The sequence below is a fragment of the Aythya marila genome (assembly GCF_965140915.1).
Source record: "Aythya marila genome assembly, chromosome: 1".
NCBI lineage: Eukaryota > Metazoa > Chordata > Aves > Anseriformes > Anatidae > Aythya > Aythya marila.
The window spans coordinates 79232760-79257018 of NC_139042.1; the positions used below are offsets into that span (position 1 = coordinate 79232760).

The 24259-nt window shown below is 41.5% G+C and overlaps 1 protein-coding gene across 1 annotated transcript; it reads right to left on the reverse strand.

Moving 5' to 3' along the window:
- Positions 1-1029: 1029 nt before the first annotated feature.
- ASB9 (ankyrin repeat and SOCS box containing 9) lies at positions 1030-19169 on the reverse strand. Its single transcript, XM_082756560.1, has 8 exons — positions 18727-19169; positions 10670-10749; positions 9732-9839; positions 8245-8395; positions 7549-7683; positions 6015-6206; positions 3608-3772; positions 1030-2511 (listed from the first exon to the last, which is right to left on the reverse strand). The coding sequence occupies exons 1-7, from the start codon at positions 18818-18820 to the stop codon at positions 3648-3650; spliced, it is 885 nt and encodes a 294-aa protein (XP_082612686.1). The 5' UTR covers positions 18821-19169; the 3' UTR covers positions 1030-2511; positions 3608-3647.
- Between the last annotated feature and the right edge of the window lie 5090 nt (positions 19170-24259).

Sequence of the window (24259 nt, forward strand, 5' to 3'; positions counted from 1 at the left end):
TACACAAAAGGACAGAATCACAATGTGGCTGAGGCTGGCAGGGCCCTCTGGGCTCACCTGCTCCAAGCCCTGCCCAAGCAAGGATACCCAGAGCAGGCTGCCCAGGCCCAAGCCCTTTTGGACATCTCCAAGCAGGGACCCCACAGCCTCTCTGGGCAGCCTGTGCCAGGGCTCCTTACACGCACAGCACAGAAGTGCTGCCTGGTGCTCAGGGGGAGCCTCCTGTGCTCCAGTTTGTGCCCAGTGCCCCTTGTCCTGGCACTGGGCACCACTGAAAAGAGCCTGGCTCTGTCTTCACTACACCCTCCTTTCAGGTATTTATAGACATGGATGAGATCCCCCCTGAGACTCCTCTTCTCCAGGCTGAGCAGTCCCAGCTTTCTCCACCTCTTCTCATAGGAGAGGTGCTCCAGTCCCTTCATCATCTTGGTGGCTCTCTATCAGACTCTTTCCAGCACGCCCATGTTTCTCTTCTACTGGGAAGCCTGGAACTGGACATAGAACTTCAGGTACAGCCTCACCAGAGCTGAGTAGTTGGGAAGGATTACCTGTCTTGGCCTACTGGTGACATTTTGCCTAATGCAGCCAAGAATACTGCTATCCTTCTTAGTGGTAAGGGCACATTGCTGTGTCACATTCAACTTGGTGTCCTCCTGGGTCTTTTTCTGCAGAGCTGCTTTCAGGCTGGGTGCCCACCAGCATGCACTGGTGGTTGGGGTTGTTCCTCAGCAGGTGCAGGACTTTGCACTTCTTGTTGCTGAACTGCATGAGATTTTTTTCAGCCCACTTCTCCAGTCTGTCAGGGTCCTCCTGGATTGCTGCACAGCCCTCTGCTGTATCAGACACTCCCCCAAGATTCATGTCATCTGCTCATTTACTAAATTACCAAATATTGCACAAAATCAGTGCTATCATTAAAAAGAAAAAAAAAAAAAAAAAAGGAAAAAAAAAAAAAAGAAGAAGAAAAGGGAAACAGATTATAAACCATTTATTTTTGAGCTAATATCCTATACAATTGTGCATTGGTAGCCAGTACACTGCCAGCAAAATAACAGCAAAGAATCTGATAAAATATATTCATAACAATCTTTCAAATCCTGCAATTACATTTGGTTTCAAATACAGAAAAAAGTCTAAATCTCACCTATATTTAGCTTATTTCATTTGCATCTTCTACAACTTTTGCAGTTTATAAATGGACACGTGTTGATGCATAAAGATATACTTTACCAGTGTTGATCACAATTTTTATTAAAATAAATAAGCAAATATATTGAGATGATACAAATGAAGCATAGAGAATTCATCCTAATTTTACATGATCTGAGGGATTCAAGTAAGCAGAGTCAAGGCATGAAATTTCCAAATGAAAAGCAATCTAGAAAGAATGCTCTTACCACATCCTCTGAACAATATTCTCCTTGTATTACTCTGGTAAACCCATTGAGTGATGCTACAAAATAAGATGCTTAAAGGTAAATAATGAAAATAGCAGGTAAAAAAAAAAAAAAAGAAAATTTTCATCTAAAATAAAATAAGCTGGATTTTCAACTTTCAGATGTGTCACCAAAACAGGAATTCTTCACACTTAACTTTCATCTTAAAAAGTTAAGCATGATTCAGCTTATGCAAGATAGTGATTTTAAAAGGATCTACCTATACAAGACACCTTTCAACCACCATATGAAGACAAATGTCTATTTTTTCCCCTCAGCAGGAAAGAAAGAGTATAGGTGGCCATCTTAAACCAGACAGCAATTTTTTATATGGCTCAGATGACATGTGATGAATTGGGTCAGATCACTGAAGATGTCTAGATGTCCATATCCCATAAAAAGGAATTCTAATGACCTGACTGTACTTCTGATTTTGTCCCATTAGGGTACAATTTAGTGTCCCATAAACCAAAGGAACTGCTCCTGTTGTGTTTGGTCAGCACAACAATTAAACTCTTATACTGGACACCTGCAGCCAGTAGTTGTGTTCTCCAGCTGCATATCTGAACTGTTCTATACATCAAATACAAGTACCCAGGTGTAGCCTTTGGTCACTCCTCTTGTACTTCTCATAAGCAAAAGGAAGGCTGGCTCTGCAATCACACACACACCAGCAAACACCAGAACTGTGTGCATATTTGAAGACCGCTGCTCTCTCCACTAACACGAGATGAGGACCATCTGTATCTCATTGCTGATGTTGATGACTTCACCACAGTTTTTGCACACCAAGCTCATTCTTGCAGGAGTCTTCATAGCTAAGTGAAGAAGAAAAGGATCTCCAAAATCACCCAAGTGCTTGGCCTGCCCCTCTGGCACACAAGCAATGTGGCACTAACCCTGCAGGTGCACAGTGGTCCAGATATGGAGGTAAGATGAGGTTGATGGTGTAAGAACTAGACCTTCGTCATCCTCAGTCTCATATCTGTTGGGTAGCCAGTATTCCCAGGGGAGCATCCAGGAGAGCACAGAGTGATTGTAACTGCACTTTGGTTTGTGGCAGCAGGACAGCTTCCTGGGAGGAAAAGAAAAACAGCCACTATTGAAATTTAGCTGGAGGAAATATTCATTTTTATGACCTCAGTGGAATAAGAACTGCATACATAATGTGCATTTGAGAGTCTTATACACTGCACCTGCAGATCAGCAATGGAGAGAGGGGCAGAAATTATCTATTGTACGTTTAATTTGAGATGGACTGTAATTTCACTATTTATATTGTTAATTTTATAACCACCCATTAGAGGTCCCGTTATTATTACTCCCATTCAAAATGCTATGAATGAGGTAGAAACTTTTCAAGAAAACAAATTATCTTATTCTCAAGATGTTCTTTTTTCTTGGGAGGGAAGGGAGATAGAAGCTCTTGTTTTTCAGATGCATGCTGAGGAATACTTAGGAAATGTCACTGAATACTCAGGGCAGAAAGGAGGAGTGCTTAATGCCTGCAAGTGATAGCCTGTTAGCCCGTGTCCTTGAAAAATAATATGCTACAAGGAAAATATGTGTAATATTGAGGTGGGGCTCCCTTATGTCTCAGAGCAACAGGAATAAGTGATATAAATGGGTGATTAAAAACATTTCCTCCGTTATTACCGCACTGTGGGGAGCTGCCAGCAGCAATGACTTACTTGCTGTCATGGCAGAAATGCATGTTTCAGATCCTGGCCTAAATGCAGATGATTGGTGGTTGGTGCTCATCTATCTGCAGTGTGATATACATAGTAAATAAATAACACCTGCCAGGGGACCTTGCTTGCTTTGAAAGTAGGTTCAGCTGGGTTCCCTTTTCTTACCCTTACAGTGGTGTGGATGCAGCCCTCACATCCATAAGCCTTGCTTACAAAAGAAGTGCAGATATCCTTAGAGTTTAATGCACACAAAATGCTGTTCCTGCTGGGCTGGGATATGAATTTTCTTTGTAAGGTGTTGTTAGCCATAAGCTCCTTTTCAAGTTACTGGTTTGCTGGGGGTGGTGGCAGGGAGGACTCAGCAAGTTGGTTGTTCCCATCCTTCCTGGACTGAGGGCTCTACTAGAGACCAACAACTATCGTAAATTATCACTGCAGGTATTGGCAACACTACTGATGGGAAATCTTTCCTCAACAAACCTTGCTGTGTTATTAAGGCACCATGTTGAACTTGAAAGGCTTAAACATGGAGAAGAAAACGTTTCAGCTCATCTGGGAGGAGAAGATCAGTTATTTTCTGGTGCTGCTTGTGTCCAAAGCACCTCCTGATGGACAGGCGGCACAAATGCATCAAGGACAGTGGCCCTGGAGAGAGAGCCAGGAGAGAGGTTACACACGTGGCTTAATCACACCAAGATCCTCCATCGATGCTCAGCCCCCCCAACACACTTGGCAGTGAAAGCCAGACTGATGTCTACCAAAGAACATCAGCCTGCCTGTGAGTCAGTTCAAGCCTCATCACTCTCTGTCATTATGCAGACATAATTAGTATCAACAGCATCATTCCCTTCTAAATTGCAGAAGTGTGAAGCAGCTTGTGCCACGAAGAGATGATTGATGCTTCCTTCCAAGTCCTTCCACCCATACCCTCACTGAGATCCAAGTCTGCAGTCCACTGCTTTCTTGAGACTTATTTCATAACAGTGGCAAACACATAGCAAACAAAAAATTATACAATCCTTAATTTAAACCTTCCAATTAACCAGTCCCATGATGATAAATACAATACCTGCTGAAGAATCTGTGGTGCCTTTTTTTTTTTTTTTTTAATGCATATATAATGTAATTAAAGGCTTGTTTGGGAGGTGTATCCTTTCTATGAAAGGTAGATCCTGTGCAGTGCTTTTAACTGCAGCTCCTGCTATCATCCAGCCCCCCAGCCTGTCATTTGCACGGCCATATGGCACACACAGGGTGACCAGCACCAAGGGCAGTGAGGGAACGTTCAGGGGGCAGATAAGAAGGGGAGATACAGGCAGGCGGTGAGCACAGACAAGGGAGTCTCAGACAGGAGTGGGAAGGAGATAAGTGGAGATGGTGCAGAAAACAAGAGGGAGCTGGGAGAGAACAGTGTAGGTGCTATCAGCCATGCCCACCTGCATGGTGGACAAGGTGGTAGTGAGCAGAGGAGCTGAAGTGTCAGCACTGGTGGAGGAGTGAAGTGTGGTACAGAGGGAACGGGTATGGCAACAGAAATAGCAAGTACAAGTGAACTCTTCAAAACTACGGTGCATATTTGTGTTGTTAGCTTTGCATGTAAGACCCTTGCTGCGATGCCAGCAGGTTATGTGGTGGTGTGCATGTGGAGGACGTGCACAAGCTGTGTATGCCAGTGCTATGGGGCTGTGAGCCTCGCTTGCAGGGTGACTCTGAACCCACAGCACATTTGCAAACCTCCACATGAGACCAGAGGGTGCAACATGTGCAGCCCTCTCACGTGTCACAGCCATTCATCCAACCAAAGGAATCAGACATCAGCTGCTGATCGGGCATGACCCTACTCAGGAAAAGGAATGTTGGAGAACAGCAGAAAACACCAGTCAGCTGCAAAATGCCCTTCAGGCATTCATCGCTTCTAATTTCAGTTACTGACTTACACTTAGAAAAGATCCTTACTGCCCAAGCTGCCAGCTCAGCTGCATAAGAGTTTCTCATGCCAGCTCCACAGGGTGTGCCTGAAATATTTTATTTTTTTTTTTTTTATCTCAAATAAACAGGACGCATGTGGTACCATGGGAGTCATGAGTCTAATGCAGCAGGGACTTGAGCTTGAAAAGATCACAACTCTGTGCATCATAGATTAGGCTGAGAAACCAAATATCTGCTGCACATAACATAATATGCACAGCCCCGTTGCTTTCACGCTTTTATTTTCATATTACTGTTCCATGCAGGGCCTGATTCATCGCTTTATTGCCAGTTTTACCTTGGTGTAAATCTGTTTATGATAACAATCACATAAATACTAACTGGCATAATAGAATTGTGGAGCAATGTGTAACTTGTTTAAAACAATGAAAATCTAGACTATTTAGCAATGTGTATAGCTTACTAACTGAATGAGAACAGCTAAAGTAGAACATAAGCAGATACTAGAGAATTTATTCTAGTTTTCCTCAAGAATAGTTAAGTAAAATTTCTCTCCATAATTCATTGAAGTATTCATAACCAATAAAATAAAAGGGTCTGGAAACTATTTCATTTACAGCTGCAAAATAATCACTTCCTAAGGGTCAAGCCTACGGCTTGATACTACTGGATTATTCAGCATATCGTTTTGGCCTTTAAAAGCAGAGAAACAAAATAAACAAAACCTAATATATATATGTATGTATATATATATGTATATATTCATTATATCAATCTTGTGTAGTTTTCCTTAATCCCCATAAAACAACAGCTAACACATATTTTTGCATCCACACAAGGTTTTGGCCCAAAAATGTAAGTAAAGACCAATAAACCAGAAGGTCGGTGTTGCAATATAATTTCCCCCACCCCCATCACATGCAATGAACAAAGCAAGCATTAAAGCACTAAAGGGCACCTTCTTTCTGCAGGAACAGTCGACCCAAGGGGCTTCCAGGTGGAACCAACTCCATCGGCCTCTTGCTTTTGGCATTCTTTGCCCAAATGTCTGCTCCAAAGTCAATCAGCAGCGTCACCAACTCTGCACTGCAACTCCTGGCGGCCGCATGCAGTGGGGACTCGAGGCCCTTGCCACTGTTCACATTTGCTCCTGAATATGAAGAGACAACAAGGAATGACTATAGCACAGTCTCTTTCCATTTCCTGCACTAACTGCTGTTTCTCTGAATAATCTGTAAAGACTGGAGTGTCCACCTAGAGGTGGACTTCTGTGCTTTAGGGCTTGGTCCCACAATTTGCACATACACAACTTGTGCTGTGTGGGAAGCAGTCGGGTGTTACCAAGAAAATTATCCCAGAAAAACAGGGCATGAGGAAGTCTTTCATCCACAGCCCAGCCCACAGACCCTCTTGAAACAGGACAAAGATGTAGGTCCACCTATGGCCCACCTTGCTCCCCACCTGAGCAATCCATTTGCTTAAAATACATGCAGTGTTTCTATTTGCTCTATACCAGAGGCTTAAACTGATGGGATTTCCAAGTTCTGAGTTACCCAATGTGCTGGAGGAAAAAACATGAGGATGGAAAATTCTAGAGGCCCTAGATAGAGGAGGGTGTAAGTACGCTGTGATTTCAAAGTGCTTCCAATCTGTTATCCTGGGCTAATGGTTCATAAAACTCAAGGGTGAGCTGCAGAACTAATTCAAAACTATTTATAACATTTTTAAAGTACACATACCTGTACATAGAAGACAGAAAAGGAAAAAAAAAAAAAAAAAAAGAAAACAATAAACAAAATTATATTTATATTGTGTTTGATTTCTTAAAACAAAAATCAACATGATATATAAAACATAAGGTCATTTAAGTGTGGGTTTTTTTGTTTGTTTTTCAAAGGGGCTTTGTTGTTCCTTCTTTTTTGTATGAGCTGTGTGGTTATATGTCTCCTTTGGTTAGGAGAGATTAATTACCGGAGATAACAAAAAATGGCCTTGAACCTAAGAGCTTGGATTTGCAGCTGGGTTTGTTTTAGGCAAAGAATACAATACTGAATGCTTTTGCTCTGTGTTGGAAATGTTGCAAACTTTTTATGAACTTAGTGAGAATTAAAGTGTTTGCAAAAATGGTATGTAAAAGTCACTGAATCATATGTTTTGGATAAAGAGAAAGGAACAAAAAAGGAAGTTTCTTCCTACCCTCTTCAAATACTACAGCAGCACATACACAGACATCAGGAAAGATGTTGTCCTAGGCACCACTGGCAGTGTGAAATCCAAGATCACCCATCATTTTGCTGGGAGCTGTAAACCTCAGTTCCTGTATCATGAATGCCCTGTCTTACACTGCTGCCCTGTTTAACCAGGGCTGCCACTGAGAGCAAAACATCTCCAGATCCAAGAGCAGGTGCTCATCTAACTCTTTGATGCAAAGAGAATCCAATGATGGATGCTATAGGAAAGGAAAGAACACCGTCCTTTATTTTCCCTTTTACCTGACTCAAGCAGCTTCCTGGCACAGTCGACTTGCTGGTTCTCACAAGCTACATAAAGTGGAGTACCCAGATGCTTGATGTTATGATCTATGTTCACCCCATGGCATGCGAGGATCTCGACACATTGCACATGACCTTAAAAGGGATAAAGGCAGAGTCAACTCACAGCGATCAGCAGTTTTGCAGCAGTCCAAATTCTCTGTTGCAGCAGTGTAATTTGGCAAAGATTCACCCTTTTGTCAAGAGGTGATAGCGTAATACTTTCATCCACTCCCCTAATCCAGTGTTTTTAACCATGAAACAAGAACTGCAAATCCACAGTTAGAAAACAGGCTAAAGCCCCCACATTTTATCTGACTAATTTCAGATATCTACTGAAGATGAGATGAATCATGTCGTATTTCTCTCCACTGCTCTTGAAGATGGCCAGACGACTCTCACAGATGTCTACATCTAAAACAGCTGATTTGGGCAATGCATCCCCTGCCAGGTGTCACCACATGAACTCAGAGGCCCCAAGAGCTGGGCTGAGCAGCTCTTGATAAGCACCACGACTGGGAGGAACTGTACCATGACGAGAGCAAGTAGGGAGGAATAACTCATGGCCTAAATCACAAAAAGAATCTTCTTTATCTCTTTTCCACTTCAGCTAGCTGCTAGCAACACATAAAGCAGCGCTGGCACCCATGGAGTTACCTCTCTTAGTGGCTTCATGTATGGGGGATGCTAAGTCACAGGGCGGGTGCAGGCTGGCTCCGTGTTGCAGCAGTAAATTCAAGCAAGCCACACTGCCACTGACACAGGCACTGAACAAAGGAGTGTGCCAGTCAACAGTCACTCCATTCACCTGGGGAAAGAAAAGACAAAACAAGGCACATGTAAGCTTTTTGTTTGTTTCATAATAGATGAGATTTGGCCTCAACAGAAAACAGGGTTTTCAATAACTTTTATTTCATTCTTTGTAAAAACTGCCTACTGCTCCTGAGGATTAAAACTTTGTATTTAAAAGAACATTAAACAAATCTGCAAAAATCTTGCTCCCAAGTGTGCTACAAGATCTCTTGGGAGTTATTGAGACATGCATGCTCATTTCTCAGTTACCTCAGCTGAAAAGCACTTGCCTATTGCCCTGTCCTAAACCATCCATTTTCAGCTGAAAGTGTGCAGCCCTTTTTTAATTTATTTATTTTTTTTTAACTGAAAGGTAATATATGTACGAGTTAAATTTTCTTATTCACTATAAATTTCAATATTAGCTTGAAAAGTAGAGGCCATGAGACACACTCATTTCTCACATTACTTTGCATATTATCTCCATTTTCCTCACATCATATCTATATATTTTTATATAAAGATCATTTGATCTTTACAGTCTTACATCTCTACCTAATACTCTGCATATTGACACCAATGGGATTACTGTATGCAGAATACAGAACATGCACTTAATTTTTACAAGATTATAAGCCATTTGCAAGAGGAACTTCCCACTTATTCTTTCAGTAAATGATGAAAACATTGTACCTTGATCTAAAGAATAAAAATAGTTACTTCTTATAGCTGCACTTTTTGGATTTCTTTGTTAAGAATTACATTTTATAACATGGGTACTTTAGGATGAAGTACAGAATGTAAGTAGTGATACTGTACATCTTCTAGAAAGGGGTGGAAAGAGGGTCAAAATGATCAGAGGGCTGGAGCACCCTCTCCAGTGAAGAAAGACTGAGAAGGTTGGGGTTGTTAAGCCTAGGAAAAAGCAAGCTCCAGGGATATGTCGTTGCGGCCTTTCAATACTTGGAAGGGGCTTATAAGAAAGATGGAGAGAGACTGTTTACCACAGCCTGTAGTGATAGGACAAGGGGTAGTCATTTTAAAATAAAACAGGAGAGATTTAGATTAGATATTAGGAAGAAATTATTTATTATGAGGGTGGTGAGGCTTCACAGGTTGCCCAGAGAAGTTGTGGATGCCCCATCCCTGGAGGTGTTCAAGGCCAGGCTGGATGGGGCTTTGGGCAACGGTCTGGTGGGAGGTGTCCCTGCCTGTGTTAGGGGGGTTGGAACTAGATGGTCTTTAAGGCCCCTTCCAACCCAAACCATTCTGTAATCCTACAATCTGGTATTAATTTGTCATTATAAAACATACAGACTCTGGAGACAGAGACCTGCCCATGATGTACTTACCTTAGCACCGTGTTTTAATAGGACACTGGCACAAGCAGCATGACCACCTAGGCAGGCTTCATGGAGAGGAGACACCTGGTCTGTTGTAACAAGATTAACATCACTCCCCTGAAGAAATAATAAAAAATATCATTACAAACAACTGCAAAACAAACAAAAAACACCAACAAGAGCAAAAACAAAAAAACACCACCCTTTCATAATGATCCTGAAGTCTTTATTTAATCACAGCTTCCTCAACAGCCTGCAGTTGCTCATCTCATCTGACGGGGTAAGCAAGGAAAGAGTCTGTGATGCTCCAGCTGGAATAGGTACAGTCAGAGCATACTGAAGGTTATGCCTTCCACCTACTGATAATCAATACAGAAAGCTGCAGCCAGGGGACTGTCTGATGGAACAATACAGATATCCTTACAGCAGAAACCATTGGCTTGATTCTAACACTGGATCTTTTCTTTCTAGCAGCCTTGGTACTCCAGAAGTTTAAGCTGGAAGAGTATCCAGTAACTCTCCACAGGCTAAATCCAAGAGTTTTGAGGGAATTGAGCAGTGAGGTTCAGAAATCTTTTCTCCCCAGCTGTGGCCTTTTGCAGGGGGGACAGGGGCCCCCTATACCCTCAGGCACTTTGGATGGCATCAGAAACAGAATCTTTCTACAAGTCTTTGGCTCAGTGCACAGAGTTTGTGAAAAGCAAGGAACCATTTGTAATAATAATAAATAATAATAATAATAATAATAAATAATAATAATAATAATAATAATAATAATAATAATAATAATAATAATAATAATAATAATAATAATGCATTACAGGCAGACCTCACTACATTCTGGTCAAAGCAATTTTCTCACCCTGGATGTTTCACAGTGAAACTCAAACTGCATTCAGCAAACATACAAACCCATCAGAGATCACATCAACCTGGCAGAGGGATACCTGGCTGATGAGTTTCTTTAGAGTAAGCAGGCGCCCATGGATAGAGGCATCATGTAAAGGAGACCAGTCTGAAACAAAGTCTGTATAAAGAGAAAGACAGGAAAAAGGTTAACAGCTCCACAGACTGTTCCTTTTGTGTACTTTACTTCAACTGCATGACCCCAGTAAACCTCTCTTCTTCTAATTTATTACTTGAACTGCTAAGCTTTTCTTGGAGCAGCCACAGGGAGGGAGTGAAAAAACAGGATGGGTTTGCTCTGGGTGTGTTTTTAATTCATCCCATGTTAGTGCTGAGCAGCTGTGTTCCCATCCAGAGGATAAGAGAGTGATTTACAGAACACCACCTTGTTCTGACTGAGCTTTTGCTTAGCTTTGAATGATTTCCAGTGACTTTGTTTTCACAAGTTCATTACATTTTACCAATTAGCTCTAAAGGAGTATGTTTTGAAAAGGGTACAGCTGCTCAGTCATTCACCCCTGGTCAGAGATGGGCTAGAGTCAATAATAGGTAACTAGAGAAGGTACCAAAGTACAAGGAGATAAGTTGTGTTACCTGTTGATTTTGTGTCTGTTTTGTGTCTGCTGTTAGCCTGTGCAGTGGTGCATTTTAAGTAATAGCTGTACTCTGCATCGTAGAAACCATAAAAAGGCAGGTATGGAGGGAAGCTCAAAGTAAGGGTCTGTCTTAGCTTTTAGTTTTAACATTTAGTGGAGGAAGGAAAGCGCACAGGATTAACCAACGCAAACTTGGTGGAAAACATCATATCTCCAGAAGGTTGTTTATTTTTTTTTTTTTAATTTTAATTTTAATTTTAGTTTTATTTATTTTATTTTTATTTTAAGAAAGAGATAGATTTTCATCTTACAAACATGTGGAGAGAGTAATTTTCTGCTTTACCTCCCTGGTGCAAGACAAAAGAGCAAAAGCATGTGGGCTTGCAAGGGGACCTGCTCACAGATGCTGAAGGAAATGAGACTCCTCCAATGTGTGGAAACCCCAGGGAGGGAGCACATGCTGAGACACAAGTAGCTCCCAGGACATTGCAGGGGATGGAACAGGATGCCTGCTGCATGGCACTAAGGATACAATCCCAGGCCACGAAGGGAGAAATTTTACCCACAGGGGTCATAAAGAAACTCTACTACTATGATAAACACATTGATATTTAAAGTGCCTGTATAAAGCAAATAGATTTGTATTTGTTCTTGTTAGGTCTTCTGTAAAAGATTGACTTAAGGTCACTTTGTTGGGTGACTTAAGAGGCACAAAAGGTCAGCATCAGAAACAGAGTTTTAACTCCTGTTTCCAAGTAATTTGATATTTAGAAACTGATGTTTAGAAAAATACCACATGCCAAAAATAAGTATTGCAAATGAGTCAACATAGTTCTAGTTGGATGAGGGAGGTGTAGGAGGAAACCCATATGGTTAAATTTGGTATCAAACCTGTCAAGTCACGTAGAGTATTTTTTAGAAAGATTTATTGTCCAGGCAAAAATATTATTTGATGATTTTTACAAAATATACCTTCCTTTCCTCAGTTACCCAGTGTAAAGGTCTGAGGAAATACTGCTAATGACTTTACACTTCATTTCTCTGGTTGCTGTATCTGTTGTTTATTTCAATACAGTGAAACAAACTAGTTTAGTACTGAGGATTACTCAAATATTAACAGAGAGGCTCTTTAGTATTACATATTCATGGCTGACAGCCAGCTGATATGGCTATATATATATATATATATATATATATATATATATTATTAGTGTGGCCCTGAGCATATGTATATATATGCTCAGGGCCACACTAATCCCTCTGGGAGAGATTTACTTCCTTCAGTATTCATTGCCTCAAAACTCAGTATCTGTTCTATGTTAATGGCCCAGGTACCCCTGAGAAGGAAGAAAAGCATTTCCAGATGGTATTTCATCCATTTTCTTTTACTAACACGTTTTGCTGCTCTCTGGTGATGTCTCTCTCTCCTTCCACTAACTACAGAGAGAATCCCAGTGACCGTCTTAGGCAAGTTGCTGAGGTTTTCAGGGACTAGACCTCTGTGAATTATTACGTGAGTGGAATAGTCTTAACAGTGAAAGGTCTGCTTTCAACTACAAACCCAATAAAATACTGTAATTTCTTAAATAACTTTCACAGATTAGTTGATGATGTCAGTGCTTATGCAAGGTCTGTATATCCTGCTTTGTCTCAGGTATAAGCACATGGGGGAGCTCTGAATCCCTCACAGCTGATGTCCTGCCCTTTCTGGCTATGCCACAGTGTGCCAGGATGGGGTAAACCATCACCTACTCTGTTGGGCTATTGCTGTCTCACCTCCCAGAGTGCTCAATAAGGGACAACAGATTTAAACAAGATAAGATGTAGCATAACAAGAATTGTATTGTCTTTGGGTTTGAAATATTCTGCACTAAATAAATTGTGACTGAAGATGTTTGTATCTGAAATGTGCTGTCTCTACTACACACGGAAGACCTTCACCTACATAGCTATGTTAGGCAGGAGTGTGACCTTCTGCTTTATAATGACTACAGAAAGGCCTGCTATAGATTTAGGTATTATTGCAAAAATCCTTTATACCTGTAGAGCATATTTTCCTAGAGTTATTCATATAAGCAAAAGTTTATTCCTACTTCTGCAGCACACCATTTTTAAGCCACTAGATGCTCATATTAATGTTTATCTGAATAGCACAGTTTTGCAAATATATGGATATTGCATTTGACTGTCTACGAATTATGGCTCATTGATGGATTAAACATGGTAAATTTTAGTCTTTCCATTCTTGGGCACCCAAAACCTGTGGCTCACTTTAAGAAGCAACAATTCAAACATTCAAAATAATTCAAATAACAATTCAAACTGGCAGCAGTCACACATACATGACTGAGACAGAAGCCAACTGGCCCTTGTGACAGTTCTTAAATGAATGAAAAAAAATCTAGAGGGGCCGTCAAGGCTTAATCTTCTCTTAAGATAACCCTTCTCTAACAGTGCTCTAGCACACTCCTGGCTTATAGAACAATCTCAGTGACATCCTGGAAATAACTTCGGGACAGGTATGAAGCCCAGAGGTGGACGAGTTGTGAGCAAGTTTAAAAAAAAAAAAAAAAAAAAAAAGGCCTTTAGGAAAATAGGTCTCTTCAAGGATGGTCAGGCAAACAGGCAAACAGTTGATTAAGGATTTTCACCATTTCTCCTTATTCCCTTGTCTCTAGTTATGATTGCCACATAGTTAAGAGAAGGTAAAGGGGGAGGGGTTGGGGGTTGTACAAAATAGTAGGTAATTCATTGTTTTATGCTAGATTTACATTTAAATTGTCAGAGATAACACTCGGTGCTCCTTGGGGTCAGAAAAGAGATTTATCTTGTGTCTACTGGAGACTGACCACAACTGGAGACTGGACACAGACCTAGCAGAAGGATCTCCTATTACTCTGACATACTCTGTCAGTATGTTCTGCTCATGGGTGCAGTTAAAATCTATAAGCTTTGAAATCAGGAGATGCTCGGAAAGAAGGCTGGGAGGGACCATCAGCTCTGCAGCTGTGCTTCTTCCAAGCCTGGGGCACAGTCTCCTTCCTGTGCTCACCATGGTGGTCTTTTTTAAAAAAATCCTATTTTGACTCTTTGTCCTGCTCTTGACATGTAATTATTACAGCTGTGGGGTTTGGGTCTTTACCTACAAATCATAAGTTTGTTGCCACAGAACAGGGAAAGTGTTTGGTGACATACTGACCATGCCTACAGACTAGGTGTTTGGTGGACACTGAAAATCACTATCTATTCCATGACTGAGAGATACTGTCAGAGATTGTGTGGATTTTATAGTGCTAGATAAAGAGCTTCAAGTTTTTTTGTAGATTAGTCCAGCCAACTCCAAAACAATACTCAGACACAGATCAAGGAAGAACTTTGTATCAGAGAAGGCACTTGTAGAAAAAGCTGCACCAGTTTTGGCTCTTCACTCTACACAAGCCTTCCTCAGCAGGACTATCCCAACAGGCTTTGTATATGCAAGCATCCTTCCTGCCATGCTCAAAGTCATGCAACACATTGCCTCAGCTTCATGTTATGAAAACAACATTCTGTTGGTCTGCAACATGACCCTGATATTTTATCAAAGACTTTGAACTGGGAAAATATACAAAAAATGATATGAATGTCTCAGAAAAATCAGAGTCCAGCAGTGTGGATTTAGCCAGTCTTCTCTTGAGGGGACAAGACTTAAGCAAGTGAAAATATTCACTTAAGCCTTAAGCAAGTGAAAATATTCACAGGCAAGTCAGCCTGAACCATTTGGTCTCAAAGACAGAAATGGCCCCAGTCTCTTTTATTTAGCAGCATAGAAACAGATAACTAGACTCCATAAATCAAGAGGTCTTTTCAAGCTTTATATTCCTATCACTGTGAGAGTTGAAAGGAAAAAAAAAAAAAAGGAAACTGAGAAACAATCCAGAATTCATGGGCACAGATTCAGCAACTCAGTTGTGACCCATATTGTGAGGATCCTCAATATTAGAAAGCCAAAGGAAGAGATGTTACCCCAATACAGCTTTACAAGTGGTACTGGGAGCATGAAATGAACAGAGGAATGAACTCTGGAAGTCTGGGTACTGTATGTTAATTAGCTTTCAAAGAGAATTATATTCTTTGTCAATGGCATCATTTGAGAGCTTTCTGCCTCTTTCTACATCTCATGGGCTGTGTTCCACAATAACCATGTGTTTGCAGTAAGTTTACAAACATTTTTTGGCTTTAACAAATGGACAGCTATTTCCAGAAGCTATGGTTCTGTTCTCATAAGGATATGTCATCTCCTAAGGGCAGCCAAACCATGGTACAACTATTAAAGCACAGTATTATTAATTGACTAAAATAGCTTTTCTTTGAAAGTGGTGAGTATCAGATGATACTTGTTAAATTACATTCAACTGTGTAAAGTTAAATATTTATTTTTCCAGTGTGCAAAGCTGTGAAGCATCTCTGTTTTCATTGTCCACCCTAGGAATGACAGTCACATTGTCAGTGCATTGTGGTGCACTGAGATTACTGTTCTACATTTCCCTGTGCTTTGTCAACAACCCTCACCATGTTGTTTTAAGCAGTCCTGTGAGAAGACCCAAATCAGTATTGATAAGAGCAAGTGAAAACCAACTCCCAGAAACATCACTAAGTAAAGACCCTTGATTTTGTCAATCTCTTTGAAATGAGGGCAGCTGTACACCTTCAAACCTTCATCTCACTCCCAGTATGTTGAACCAAGCTCAGTTCTAACAGGCATCCACTCCGGTGGTATTGCCTGTGTCATGCTGTTTTTCTTATTGATCCTGCCACCGTTACCACTGGATGTGTAGCCAGTGCCATTGTGTAACCAACACCATTGCCAGATCTTCATGAGTTGCAAGGGAACCGTGTTTACAAGTTATGATAAAATCTAGATTGAAGAACAAGTTTTCTGAGCTGTGCTTGATCACTTTTTGACCAAAAAAGATACAGGCAGAATTTTGTATGAACTACCAAGATGATATATCAACGTGTCAGTATTTTGGTAACAATAAAGGAGGTGTATGGTCATGTCACCATATCCAGATGCAGCCTTTATCCATTCAGTGCTTTCTTGAGAAAAGGCAGGTTTCCACTGAGACTCTAAACCAGGGCTTGACCAGACCATAGTCATCCATAAACTGGCCATTACCTTGTAATTTTGTAAACTCTTAACATCAGATTAGAAGAGTGACTAGAAGAATGTCAAAGACAAGCATCAGTGGACAATAAAAAGAGGTATGTGCAAAGATGATATCCTAAACCACTGAGAGGGGCTGAGGCCTTTATCCTAAATGGAAGTGGAGGCCTAAGGTAGCTCTAAGCTAGTCTTGGATACACTGGGCAGCAGGAGTCTAAGGGCCTGTAGGATGCCTGGCGTAGTAAGTACAGCATCAGTAATATAAATGATCACTATTTTCACTACATAGGCATCTGATTAAAGCCTTAGGAAGTGCCAATGTGAACTTCTTATATCCTCAAATAACATTGTTTAGGAAAGTACTCAAAATATTTTGCCCACCAAGCTGTCCATGGAGGAAGAAGACTGTTGTACACAGGTGGTGAAGTTGTGTTTGCTGCACGTACTACCACAGCAAAGTGGATTTCTGATTGCCAAAAATGCATACAGCTGCTCTCTTATGGAGGAATGAGCCTGTTTATCCAAACTTGAAATGTACCCACACCTTAATCCACAGGCAAGCTGAGTCAGGCCTCAAGGCTTTCAGCCTCTAGACATCCAATACCCACTGGTTTTCCTTGGCATTGGGCCATCCAGTTACCCTTTCACCACTGAAAACCCCAGGCAACCCAGAGGTTACATGACACCTCTGGTCCTCCACCTGGGCCTCTGAGCTGGCAGAGCGTGTACGGAGGGAGCCTTAAACCCGTAAGCACATGAACATCCAAGCCCTGACTGCAGCCTGGGGACAACAGAGCCTTCACAACACCCTTCTAGGAGAGCATTCAGTTCTGACGGTGGCTGAATGTATCTTTCTACAGCCTCTGATCGTGAGGAGGGTGTCATGCACTCAGTGCACATCCCAAGGCCGGTTCCCTTTCATGGTGCTCTCACACAGTGCAGCTCACAAGGGGCTTTGAAATCCTTTCAGCTGAACTATGCTCTTGCATACACATTTACATACACATAGGCTTATGGCATGTATAACAGTACCACAAATGGTATTTTTCATATTTAAAAGCTTTCGCTTAATGTTTGTAATATATGTCACCAAATAAAATCCTGCTGTAAGTCACCAGCAGACCTTACTGATGCTGCTAAGGACCAAGCAAGCACAGGAGGAACACACCAAGCTCCAGCATCTAGGGGACTGAGCCACCCATGTGCAGCAGTGCTGCCTGTGGGCTCCCCTCCTCCCAGCCTCCATTTTGGCAGAGCTCACCTCTAGTGAGGACAGGGTTTGGTTCACACTGTTAACAACATTGTCATCCCTTCCCTCCCACCCAGCCTCACTGTGTACACACACAAACACGAGGAGCATCAGACAACACAGCCAACATACTGATCGTTTTTGTATCATAACTTGCCTCCGTATATTTTTGTGTCCTGTTTTTCTATTTGGTTAGAATGAAAGTGTCCTGAATAGCCCAGGAAAAGAGGATGGATGGTTTGAAGTTGTGTTGTATTAATTTATCTCCCTATTCCTTCTTCATTGCCCATGAACTGAAGGAGAAGTGTCTCAGAAAACAGGGCTAGAGGGAACACATCCAGCTAAACTGTTATGTGAGGTTAAATTACTTGTCTTTTGTCACTACGTCATATTTTCAATGGCCCTGGGCCAGACAACAGAGCAATGATCAGAGTGAGGCCATTTGATAATAAATAACTGACTAACTGCTCACCAGTGACCACAACAACATTGGTCACAACTGACCACAACACCCTGGCAGTAGGGGAAAAACCCACTAGGGCTGGTGGCTGGGCCTGTGCAAGAGCACTCGGGTCTGCTCATTGGAAAGAATAAAGGGGGAAGGCGTGAAGAGGGGGATGAAGAAAGAAAAAAAGAAGGAAGAAGAAAGAAGAAAGTAAAAGAAAAATAAAGAAAAATGAAAAGAGGCAGAAGTAGAGGAGGGAAGGTAGAACAAAGCGAAGAAAAAAAATGAAAGGAAAGAAAAATAAAAGAGGAACTGAGCCAAAGCTGAGCTCCCAGCCAGCAGCAATCTAAGTTCAACATGCCACATTGCAACCTCTTTTTTAGTTTGCTATAGTTCAAGTACTACATTTGTTTCCGCTTGCACAAACTGCACTACAGAATCAGACACTTTTACGTGATGCACAGGGGGGAAAACAAAAATCAGTGCCAAATAAAAAGAGCTTATTAAAATCCCTTCTGAAGTACAAGGACACTATGTGGGAGAGGTTGTGGACCTGCACTGGAAGCGAGACATCAGGAGGAGCACACAGCCACAGCCTGACCCTGTCCTCTCCGTCTGCTGGCAGAGGCGAGGGCAAGTGGCAAGGCAGGAGCGTTACTTACCCCTCATCAGCAGCAATGATGGAGACGTTGCAGACGCCTGGCCCCCAGTTCCTTGTGATTTACTGGTGTTTTGACTTGTTCCCTCATAATCCATCTCAGCCTTGTCTGCCCGGTTTCTGTTTTCTCACTTCAGGGTTGCTCTTGAGGGTTCAAATTCCATCGTCCTCGGTGAGCCCCTGCACTCGTGAGTGATCTGTTGAGCAGACTGCCTGTGCACCACTCCAACAAACCTCGCAGCGGGCTGGGACTAGGTGCAGCACCACTTGGTGCAGAAACTCGAGTACCTGGGATGGGGTTTAGGGAAACATCTCCCCGACTCCACTGGTAGGCAGCCAGCAATCGGACAGACCACACCGCACGAAGTGAGAGATGTGCCTGATGTCATATCCTCCGCAACCCTGCACCCAATCGGGGCGCCGGCCGGCTGTTTTTATCAGGAAGGAAATCCTTGGTTTGCCAAAAAAACAAGAGAGAAAGAGCCAGTTCAACTAGTTGAGCAAACTCTGCCTGCGGGGGATTTGCAAAGAAAACCCAGAGAGGCACTGGCAAGATCCGCACCACTCCCAAGCGAGCGGCTTGCAGGCGGCCGAGCCTCGCTCCTCTCTGCAGGCTGCCCTGTGCTGTGTGAGCCCACCCTCCTGTCCGAGCAGCCCACTGCCCTGCTTGTGCAAGGAGCGAGGCACTGAATTCCTTCCACGCGGTGGTGGTCGCCACATGCTGTACGGATATTGAAACCACATGTTCGTGGGGCTCTGCTTTCCACTGGAAGCCCTTTATTGTCTCCATGGCACGGAGAGTGCAGCGCCGAGTGGGCTGATTTCCTTCCCCCTGTTTCAATCTGGTTACAGTCACACCAGGAGTTTCATATCCAAGCACTTTCCTTTTATTTTTTAAGCAATTTCTCAATCTAAAACCAAAATTGCAAACCTAGTCATGAACAAATAGCAGCAGATTTTCCAGAGCACCTCTGCCTCGTTTCTCTAGGTCTGTCTGCAAAAATCCTGACCTCACACATTATCTCTGTGTACTTTTTTCTTTCCCAGTGAGTATAAGTTACAAGTGCAAAGTCTTTTTACTGTCCCTGAATATCTGTTCATGCATAAAAGCAAGCAGGCAGAATTTCCACATAAAAATCTCACCCGTGTAAATAAAATTTGTCCACTAGAGCAGATTTGGCATGTGTGTATTTGGAGATACAGAGCTGCTAATCCAAATCCTAACTAGACTGGTCCCAAACAGCAGGGTTTCACTTTTAACCCATGCAGTAGATTTAGATTCTTTTTTTTTTTTTTTTTTTTTCCCATATCCTCCCTGCCAGCAGGGAGGCTGTGAAGGCAACCTGGGCACATGCTGATGCAGAACTGCTGATGAAACATGGATAGGGGAAAGGTTTAAAGGTTTGCCCCTTCCAGGGCTGTCCCTGCCAGATGCCCTCCTGGCATCTGAGTTTGTAAACACATTCTGGATGCAAGTTTACACCTTGGGCTGACTGGAAATTAAATTTGTGTCAGCCATTTAATTTACAGCATTAAAATGTTGTTGGAAAAAAATGCATATATCTATGTGGAAAAATGTACATATATATAGGGTTTGATGATTAATATGCTAAACGAGGAAAGGAAAAACAATTTTTCTCTTTAGTACTGCTTAAGTGTAGTGGCTAGATTGCTATATCTTATGTATAATCATATATTTAGCAGTATTAGCAAACATGTCAGCAATGCTACTGCTAAAATGGACCAGCATTTGTGTCCAAATATGCAGTGATATGGCTTGTAAGTGAAGAAGCATTATCAAAGATCTTTAAATTCCACACTAGTAAGAAGGGGCCTACAAGACAGAAATGTCTTAGTCCCTAGTCGTCCATGGATGTGGAGACTTTGGCCATTTGATCCTTTGATCAAGAGACCTGCTGACTGTTAGGGTAATCATTTGAATCATATGGTATTCATTGCACATATTTTGGTCATGTTTTGTTATATAAGTCTCGACAGAAGAGCTGAAGACTGCTCTTCCTTGAAGCTGATAAGGTTGCTGAGAACATCTAACACTTCACAACTCTCCTCATGGTGGTGGGTAGCCTCTAACTACTATTCCTGCCTCCATCACCCTCTCTGAAAGGGAGGCCTCTGAGATCCCCACAACAGGCTGGTAGCCCACAGGCATACTTTATCCTAGTGTGTTGGTATCCTGTTCCATATGTATTTGTATCTCATGGAGTAGAAAGTCACAGGTGTCACAAAAGGAGTTCCTAGTTTCATCACACTTGTCTTCTGACAGCACCAAAGAGGCAGAGACCTGGGAAAAACCACAACGTGAGCAAGATTCAGGTAGTGGATCTTAGTGGAGTTAGGGCAATTCAAGAGTAGCCCAGCATAGATGCATAAATACTTTTCTGTCTGTGAAAATGCAAATTCCTGACTCTCCACACCCTGTCCTGTGTGGTGTCTCACCACAGTCTCTCTTCAGCACATGCACACATTTTCCCCAAATAATTAGTTTCTGTTTGGCCAGATTTCAGCTTGCAGAGATTTTCTGTGTCACATACATTAAGAAAGCTGGTACTTTTTACAGTTGTGAGGAGTCTAGTTTTGAATTCTGCCAAACGAGTTTGTAGTAGAGGCACAATGAATTAGCAACACAGAGAACAGAGTGAAAAACAAAGAAACGCTGTTTTTCTTCTCAATTGCAAAACTGCATTCCTTTCCCTTTGCTATGGTGTTCCCCACCATTGTATGAGCAAGCAGGAAATCAGCATGTGAGGTTCATAAAAAGACACTTACAAGACATACCATTATCTCCCAACATTGAGGCCATATTGATTATGCTTATGTTGGCAACCAAGCATGGGTCACTGGAGCTCTAGAGAGCTTCAGAGGGAAGGTTCAAGCCCTGAAATTCTGCTGTGTTGGGAGCTCAAGCTCTCCTTCATTACATTTGGACATGTGAAGTATGCTCAGAGTGTAGCCACCTTTTCTGCTGACCAAGAATTGTGCTCCTCCAGATTATACTGCAGATGCCTTTATGCCGATGTGCAGCCAGATTACAGAAAAAAATACCTAGAAAATACATAAATCAAGAATTGAATAGATGTTAATTGTCTCTTGGGCTTTTGTTTCAGCTAATAGCTCAGATTTGCATACAGAGGTGGTATGTTACCTTTGGCCTGGTAAATCAAATAAAAATATTTTACCATCTAGGGCCACTCATTTTCCATTATCACTTTGGTCTAAATGGCATCATCAAGGTAAATTTATAAATTAGCTAAAATATCCCAAAGTCAGGGGATTTCTATAGGGCCTATACAAACTTGCTGGGCACCAAGAATATGAAAGTTTTGACTCAATTAGTTACCTCAGCTGCAAATCTTTTTGGATGCAAATGGAAAATTGTCCAACAACAAAGGAGCATGTTTTAACATCAGTCTGGATTTCGAGATAAACATAACACAACTTCAAATACAGACCTGAAACAGCTTACACAACACAGAGCTTTTAGTCATTACAATACTATTTTCCATTTAAATAGCACCTAAAACTCTAAGTTCTACATAAACAAAGCTAGCTACAGAAATCACTTCATCATTATTCAAATGCAACCATCCTGCGTGGATAAAAGTGCACTGTAAAGCTGAGACTATGACATTCAATATTACTTTTTCTGTTTACAGAATGTCTCATAAACTGAATCACTTTTGTTTTTTTCTCTTGCAAAGATGTAAATTGTTGTTAGCAGTTCAGTGAAATATTCTTCTATCTTGATCTTTTGTCCTACTTGATAATCAGTTTTTAAACTGTGCATATTAATTATTCATTGAAAAAAAGACTAATTATTTACTATTCTGGGCAAGTATAATGCTTTTTTTTTTCTTTTTCTTTTTTTCTTTTTTGTATTGTTAGAGAAAATATTTGCTGCAACAGTGAAATAGACTGCTGCTAAATCTGTATTGGTATACAAATTCAGTTTTGGTTTCTAAGGATACAAACCACAGAATTACAGAAAATATTTGGAAAATTAGACACAAAACATGAGATTTTTTTCAATTTAACTTCAGAATCCAAGCCAGACATCACTAGGTTTACTTTAGAGCTAATGAAGAGAAATATGCATTTTGAGATCGTGATTCATCTGGCATAGGTTAGATCTCTCCTTTGAGAGGGCATGGACTGAGCCCAGAAAGCCTGCCTTCACTGAGTCTAAACAACAAGCTGAGGTGTAGATGTGTGCACGGAATCAGCTGAAATCCATTTTATAAGCATCACTAAATTCACAGCCAAATGACCCAACTCTGACTGCACATCAGCACTGCTGTGCCCTTTGTACCATACAACCTCTGCTGCAACAGCTCAGCAGAGCTGTCCCATGCCTGAGTCCCCAGACCTTGACTTTGGGATATCTGCACCTCAGGGAGGAGGATTTTGACAAACAGGTCTGGCAGATTTAGCTGCAGTGGCCTAATCTGTTTCTGCCTGCCCTGTTGCCCATTTTCAGCAGGGGTTTTCCATGACCTTTTCCATTCCTTCCAGATGGAATCACTGTCTACAAATTGAGACCTCAGCTGCCTGTATATAGTCCATTATGGTAGCTCAACACCCAATTAAAACAGTTTTCTATTCCAGCATTTAAACTTGAGCCCAGAGACACCAATATATATCATATTCTGCTGCCTCTCCTCCAAGGCAATAATTTCCAGCTGATGAGCAAGGCAAACATTTGGGACAGTCCTTTTTTAAACCACAGCAGTTAAATCTGCCAGAGCTTCTTCTCAAGAGTACTAAATCGCCAGTGCCATCTTCAGCATTACCTGCGTGTTCTCTGCAAAGCTGCTGTGCAATCTCTGAGTGGACACAGAGTGAAGAGATCCATCCTTGAAGAAATTCATAATATTCTCCGGTTCTTGTAACCCTACTTTCCTTTCCTCAAATGGAGTCCAGAGGCTTTCCTTCTCTTACTGTTGTTCTGAGTATGCAAAATTTCCATGTTCCCTTCCTCTCACTATCACAGAAATTTGCCATCAGATTGATTGCAGACCAAGTAGACTTCTGCAAGGAATGTTTGCTTCTTTTATGTAGGTTGGCAGTTTTACTTAACAAGAGTCTCACAAATCACCATCTAAATGAAAGCCAACAAACTCTGAGAAAAATAGTAAACATGTCTTAGTGTCAATAGCACCTTTTGTGTGTTAACACATTGCAGATGCACAGAAGTACCACAATTTCCTAGGGAGCAGGACAAACTTAGCATGAGTTTGCACACGAGTTTCTTGTATTTTCTTTGTGGCAAAGAGGGAATTAGAGCATCTTCCCAATGGAGAGGTGAGCAGTAACACTCCATTTTTCATCTTCTTGTGCCAAACATCTCTCAGTGAACACCTGCATAATTTATTTTTATTTATTTATTTATTTTTATGCTGTGAAATAAATCTTGGCACTGTTTTCTGAACTGGCTTTAAAACTTCTGCACTACAGACCACGCAAAAAGAATTCAAACCCTGAAACTTTTTTCTTTTCAAATCACCATGATTCCAAGCATT

Coding starts and splice junctions, on each gene's coding strand:
- ASB9 (XM_082756560.1), bottom strand. CDS start 18,820: ATGGATTATGAGGGAACAAGTCAAAACACCAGTAAATCACAAGGAACT. Junction 10,750..18,726: donor ATCATTGCTGCTGATGAGGG/GTAAGTAACGCT, acceptor CTCTTTATACAG/ACTTTGTTTCAGACTGGTCT. Junction 7,684..8,244: donor ACATGAAGCCACTAAGAGAG/GTAACTCCATGG, acceptor ATCCCTTTTAAG/GTCATGTGCAATGTGTCGAG.